General features: G+C 30.4%; 1 protein-coding gene across 1 annotated transcript; it reads left to right on the forward strand.

Annotated features, from left to right (window-relative positions):
* The first annotated feature begins 2,455 nt into the window (after positions 1-2,455).
* On the forward strand, positions 2,456-5,968 carry LOC119669284. Its single transcript, XM_038079116.1, has 2 exons — positions 2,456-4,238; positions 4,292-5,968. The coding sequence occupies exons 1-2, from the start codon at positions 2,568-2,570 to the stop codon at positions 5,660-5,662; spliced, it is 3,042 nt and encodes a 1,013-aa protein (XP_037935044.1). The 5' UTR covers positions 2,456-2,567; the 3' UTR covers positions 5,663-5,968.
* The last annotated feature ends 1,356 nt before the right edge of the window (positions 5,969-7,324 follow it).

The raw sequence follows: 7,324 nt of genomic DNA on the forward strand, positions 1-7,324 counted from the left end.
GTATAAGAGCACGGTTGCCACTTATGGTACTTTAGTACCAAAATTGGTACTTTTTTTTCCGTTTGGTACTCTGGTACTCATGTTCAAAAAATGGTACATTTTCGGCGACCCAACTTTATTGTGGATATTTTCAATTAATTTTTTTTATAAATGTAACTTGTATTGTTTTATACTTTTTGTACATTTTATATAAATTGTATTTTCTTATAAAAAGACAATAGAAAATAGACTGATGAAAAAATAATAAAAATAGACCAATAGACCTTTTTTTACAGAAATGGTACCTTTTTATACCAATTTTAGTACAGAAAAAAATTTTCAAGTGGCAACCGTGTATAAGAGTTACCATATAATTGATTATTAACCCTATCATCGTCTGTAATTAACTGACTGTCACTATAATTAGGTAAATGCTATGTATATAAGGTATGAAAAGTCATAAATGCTTGTATAGTAATGCTTAGGAAACCATCCTGAGAATTAGGTCACCTATTATCTTCCCTATTATCTTGACCCTATTATCTTCTGAAATTATTTTTTGTTTTCCAAGGTTTATTATTTGAAACTAAATTATGCAGTTATGAAAAAATTACTATGTTAGTGAACCAATAGTTCTTTATTAATATAAAAAAAACAAAACTAAATAGATATCTAGAGTTAGCAGAAAAAATTCTATCTGTTGAAAATAGCTCTGCCTCGTATAGTTTAACTGAAATCTTGAAACAATTGTTCATTTTTTTCTGAGTTCGATACCTGAGTCAAAGGCTATAAAGACTCTGTTTTGTATTAAAGCAACACAACTGACCTTAATATTAATAATAGACCGGTATTGAAGAATTCTCTTTATTTAATAAGAATTACAAGTAATTTTCTATAATTCTTACAAAGCCATATCATTAAGCAATATGTAATGACAATGTTATGGTTGTATTAGTAAATAGGTGATAAAGCAATAAACTATAATCACGGTTGCCACTTGAAAATATTTTTCTGTACCAAAATTGGTTTAAAAAGGTACCATTTCTGTAAAAAAAGGTCCAAAATTTTTCTATTGTCTTTTTATAAGAAAATACAATTTATATAAAATGTACAAAAAGTATAAAACAATACAATATCCACAATAAAATTGGGTCGCCGAAAATGTGCCATTTTTTGAACATGAGTACCAGAATACCAAACGGAAAAAAAAGTACCAATTTTGGTACTAAAGTACCATAAGTGGCAACCGTGACTATAATATTTCAAACAACAAAAAACTCCATCGAGATGGTGTATTAAATGCATTTCAAATGGTATAGGACTTATCCCAACCGTCTCATAAAAGATGGTTATCGAATTCAACAATTTAATGGTTTTAAATACCCATTGATCTACGCAATTATATTAAAATAAGATAACTTCCTAAATAAACTAATATACCTTTATAGGAATTGTGCCTTATAGTAAATGAGAATTATATATTCTCATATACACACATATACACAATGTGTAATTAATAATTTTATATAGTTTTAACATATATTTGTGGGCAACAATAGAATATTTTTATTTTTGGTCCTTGATCAACAGAGAGAGTGAGAGAAAGAGAGAGGGAGAGAAAAAGAGAGGGAGAGAAAGAGAGAGGGAGAGGGAGAGAAAGAGAGAGAGAGGATACCGTTTCATACATTTTTTTAGAAATAAACAATTGTTTTATATAACATAAACACTTTTTTGCAATAAAAATTTGAATGAAGTTTTATGATGTAAATCTTTCTTCACATTTGCCGAGTTTTATAATTGATACAGATATTGAAGTAGAGAGGGGAGTTTTATTGTTGAATAAGATTTGTGGTAAAAATGTAAATTATCTTTTAACCGATACACTGGTCACAATATATGAGATGGTCGTTTCTTTGTACAATATACATCCTTATACAATCAAGCAAGCAGCTAACATCCTTGCATAAAACCTTCTTCCATATTAATCAGCAGATATCAAGTACATCGAATCGATGAATAAGGATTTTTCTCAACACGGGTCACAACGACGGCGATAGTTTCATCTGTGTGCGCTCTGCGTTCTGTAGGTCTAACATTAATCAAAAGATTGGGAACTTTGCATTATTAAAAAAAATATATTAAAATAATTATCTAAATTTTTTCTCATCTATAAAATTTTTATAAAAGCTACGTATTTATAAAATGGGGAAATATTTTGAAATTGTTATCATCTAAGAACATTCGATGTATTAGGATTTTTCTCAACACGGGTCACAATGAACTTAGTCTTACCAAAATAATTATTTAAATTTTTTTTTATCTATAAAAATTTCATAAAAGCTACGTGTTTTTTGAAATCGAAAAATATTTTGAAATTGTTATCATCTAGGAACATTTGAAAAATTGAAATTTAATTATTATAGTTGATTTTTAAAAAAAATATAATTTTCATTTTTAAGTTTTAATTAATAAAAAAAAAAAATAATGTGTGTATCTGTTTCATTAAATTAAAATCGTGGGCTTTGTCTTTCTTTCAAAATTTTGTATTGTGACCGCCAACATCTCCAGTAAAAATTTTCACGAGTAATATGTATTGTGAAAACTGTAGGACTATGATTGGTTCAACTCTTCAAACCTTCAAAGGTTATCTGTGTGGAAATGGACATTTGATTTGTTCTGGCTGCTTCAGCAAATCTACCGGACAATGTGCGTTGTGTGGAGATCAAAATATGCGTCTTGTATCGAACTGTTCAATACATTCATTACTAATATCTAATCCGCCATTGATTCCATTCTCTGCTAGCACTGCTAGCAATAGAGCCACTGCTTCATATCGAGATATATCAGCAAATACGGTTGCTATGACGACGACTAACAATAAAATTAATCCAAATTTTTTTAAAATATTGCAAAATCAGGGTGTTCAGATGGCAGCAACGAATGCCAATGTGTTGAATCCAAATCCAACGATAGTACATTCAGGGATTTCTGAAGCAATGAGGTCACAAATGGTAAATTTACAAAAAAATATTCGTAATAATGCAGCAAAGATTATAAAACTTTGCGAAACCAGTACATCATCTGCGCATATGCAAGTCACAAATAGATTAAGTAACACAACTGCACAAGTAATAACAACTCCAAGTGCTCCACCAATGGAAACCCTTCCTGATAATTCGATTGAGATTCAAATTAAGAATTGCATTAATTTGATTGATTATGTTTTGCGGTCACAATTTATTTATTGTGGTGCAGCTCCTTCAAATCAGCCTAAAATTCAGGAAGTAATTCCAAAGAAAATATGTTCAACTGATGCTGTTGCTATTAATGATCCAAAGATACCAGCAACAAACGTGGTGGATAATAGCAATATCAGTTTAAGTTCAAAAGACAAAAACGTTACTTCGGATCCATCGTACAGTCGTTTATTATTAAAAACTGAACAGTTGGAGTTGAGTAATCAGATGCTGTCTGATAAAATTACTCAACTGACTGAAGCAATTAAATTATCAAATCATGACAACACTGTACCTAAACAACCGGAAACACCAATAACAGTTGATAAGAAGTCAACATCAACTTTTAGTTTAACCTCCCAAGAACCTCAGGTAATATACTCTCCACCAGAGCAATCCGTAACTAATCAAAAAGCCAATGCAGTAGTAGATATACATATCCCTGGTCAAGATACGAAAAGTGCAGTTACCTCTGATAAAATGCCAGATGAAAAAGAAAAAAGCATCCAAAAACTTATTCAAAACTCAAATAAAGAAACTGAAAATTCTACCATGAAAATAAGTGAAAATCCATCAAATTTACATTTTAACGATATAGGATATACCAAGCATTTTGTTGATTGCTTATTGATGAGAAATCGAATTCTCGAGTTAGAAAATGATGCTTTGCTAGCTAAAGTAGCGAAAAAATCCACTATAGTATTTCCCTCAATTAATCAAATTGTTACTAACAATGAAAGTATGAAATCTGATTCCATTAATTCATTTCCTGAACCCATCATTCTATCTGTAAGTCCAACAACGATGGTAACAGCCAAGCCCACAGCTGAACCCGAATTAAAAGAAGCAAAAATAACTGCCGTGGACAATAAAGTCGATAGTGTGCAGAAAATTGATAAAATCGAAGAAGCATTGTCAGATAATGTAACATTGTTGTTTATGACGAGTAGAACGGAAACCAAATCTGACGTCTGTATGGAAAATATAAAACTCAGCACAAATTACGATACTAGTTCCACCGAGGTAAGAAATTTCTAATATACTTTTTCACTTTTAATTCTTTGTAATATTTACAGAGTTCTATTGTGATACCTGAGTATGAAGCTTGTAATGTTAGTGACAGTCTAAATAATTATTTAGAAAATGCAAGTTCTGTACTTCAAGATAAAATTTGTTACAGAGCAGAGTGTAATAATTTTAAGTTCAGGGAACAACGATCCATTAGTGTTTCCACAGACTCGGCTCCAAGTTTAAATGTGGGAGAAGAACAAATAATAAATCAAAGAAAAATTCTGGTCTTGCATGAATTAACTGAAGAGCACTGCATTTCAACAAAGTCCGAGAAATGTGCAGAGGAGATTATGGATAAACGTATGGGAGCAATATTAAAAACAATGAATGAAGACGTTGTAGATGATGAAATAATTAAAGAGTCACACAGACCTAATGAAATAACTGTTATTAAAAAGCCAATGTTCCAAATGACAACGGTTAGGACAGATATGGAAGAAACAAAGCGAACTGATGAAGAAATAATAAAAATCGAAGCTAAGCATCTTTTCGATAGATATTCAAAAGTTATTGAGGAATTAAATATAAGACAGCAAAAATTGACATGTCACATTCGTCATGATGTTGAAAATAATTGTGATCATAAGAATATAGCTAAACTAGTATCCCGTGCAGTAAGGGCTTATTATAATCCTTCTGCGGGTCCGTTTGTTAGATTCATGAATAGTGATCTCATTGATCAAACTCCTGCAGCATGGCAATTTAGAATTATAAGTCATCCATCCAATGATCCTGCCACTCTTTCTAGATTAGTAAAAGAACGTGTTATGCCAAATAATATGTCTTCCTACGAAATGAACTTATGGCGTAGCCCGATTTCTTGTCCAGATACTGATTGCATATACAAGACATTTTTATCCGATTTTACAAAGCATTTGCTAGTAGATCATAATCACCTACCAATGGAACGTGTGTATCCAAGAAATGTTAAAAATTTCTTTATTGATGTACGTGTTGCTTTCGTTGATGTTCCTAAAGTTCGAATGCTCTTTCTTTTGCAGGAAAGAATTACTGAATTAGGACATAATACATATAACGATTCTTTACCTCTGCTAATAATGACCTCAGTTCTTCGTTTAAGTGATATAATGCAGTCAGAAGAAATAAAACAAAATAGCGATCTGAAATTTCTTCTCATTTGGGTGTCTGGCCTAGAAACTGGTAAATATCCAACTAATATGACTTTAGTAGCCTGGAAAAATACTGGAAGATATCCTGAATATCAAGTCGTTATAACAGGATCAATTTTGCCAATTACTAAAGTATTGACTCCACTACAGGTGCTCGAAACTGGAAATTGTCTGTTATTAACACCTCGACAACAAAAGATATTAACGGCAAAAAATCTGCTTCATCTCCAGTTATTTATTCACTAGGAAATCATTAAAAAATATTACCATTAATTTCAACCTTAAACTAGATACGATAGAAACTGCTGCAATAAAGGTAATAACATCGGTAATGAATTTTGTCGGTCTAATGAAAAGTGTTCAAGAAGCGGTGATATGATTATTTATCCACTTAAAAATATCGGTGAGGAAACTTTGACCATAATGATTAACACTGCTTTAATATATACATCAATAATTTTAAATCCTTAAGGGATGAAGTAAAAGTACATAAAACTGAAAGTAAAATGCTTATTTCAAAATTTTTCGGTCGTTACTGAATAATAAAATAATATATATTTTGCATGAAATGTAAATGTTAAAAATAAAATGTTATTTTGAAACAATATATAATAATTTATAATAAATATATATAAATATAATATATATCATCTTGTAGAAGTAAGCTATATTTTATTATTATGTTAAAGCTATTTGAGCCAGTGCACTTAAGCACTTTAACTCTGTATTAACTGGGAAGTAATTTCAAAACCCCTCTTTACGCCTTGACTGGATTATTGTTTATCACTTCATCAGACTAAGCAATAATTGACCTCAGATCTGCATACCTCCTGAGAAGCCTGTAACCATGCCGAGATTCGATAACGCGGTGCTAATTTGCCTATATCTATTCATTGTTAACTGTAGATTTCCACACATTATTTTTTAAATGGAAATAGTGATGGAAGAATTCCTTTATTTTACAAAAATATAGTACTGGAATATTTATGCGGTTGTAACTGATAGAAACTGAAAGTAATACTTTGATACAATTAAATTAGCAAAATTGCATGCTCTTTTCCACAATCAGTCAAAAGGGATCATTGAAAAAGCAATCTATTGAAGATTTTACTAAAAACATTATAGTGACCTAGAAAGAACGCTTAAACACTTCCTTAACTTAATTTTTATTTTGAATTATAACCACCAAACCGTCTTGTTAAATCAGACTTTCAAAATTTTCCTTATATTATTTTTTAGATGGACCTAAGTTCAATGAATGGGCTGGTGATTATAACAATTCATACATTAATTCAATATTTAAGGATGATTTTTAGAGCTGTGTGAATAGGTGCAGTGTCTTGATGGAAAACGATTTTTTTGGAAATATCATATTTTTCACGAAGCTAGTAGCTAATGAATGTATCCTTATAGCATCTTTATGGAGTTTATTGATTTGTCGGTTTAGGAGTAATCTACAAATCAAATTCCTTATGGACCTAAAAGGTGATACTAACACTTTCTTGGCCGACACATGTTTCGTAATCAATTATGGTGTGTTGAATAAATTTGGGATGAAAAGTATTGTAACTAAATTAAATGAACCTTTCTTAGAAAGTTATTTTTAAATAATACTCCTTTTAAGAGAAGTCGAAAGTCGAGGAAGAAAATATGTAAGAAATGAATAAGTAGTAACTACTAATAATAATGATAATCATAAACTGAAAAAATTATTGGAATGAGCTTCGGACTAAATTTCTTGTTTTGTTTTAAAAAAGCCATTAGTTGAATGTGCTATAAGGACATAACTTCAGAAATATTAGTTTTTAAATCGTAGAGATCTTGGTGATTCTTTGAGTAATTGAATTAATATCACTGTTCCGAGGTATGGCTACCACATGACGCCAAAAAATTCATTAGTTTAATGAT

This window comes from Teleopsis dalmanni, chromosome 1 (assembly GCF_002237135.1).
Source record: "Teleopsis dalmanni isolate 2A chromosome 1, ASM223713v2, whole genome shotgun sequence".
NCBI classification, from domain to species: Eukaryota; Metazoa; Arthropoda; class Insecta; order Diptera; family Diopsidae; genus Teleopsis; species Teleopsis dalmanni.

Bases quoted from the DNA above. Each gene is read 5' to 3' on its own strand.
- LOC119669284 (XM_038079116.1), top strand. From the start codon at position 2,568: ATGTATTGTGAAAACTGTAGGACTATGATTGGTTCAACTCTTCAAACC. The intron at 4,239-4,291 runs GTAAGAAATTTC...TAATATTTACAG, and splicing joins ACGATACTAGTTCCACCGAG to AGTTCTATTGTGATACCTGA.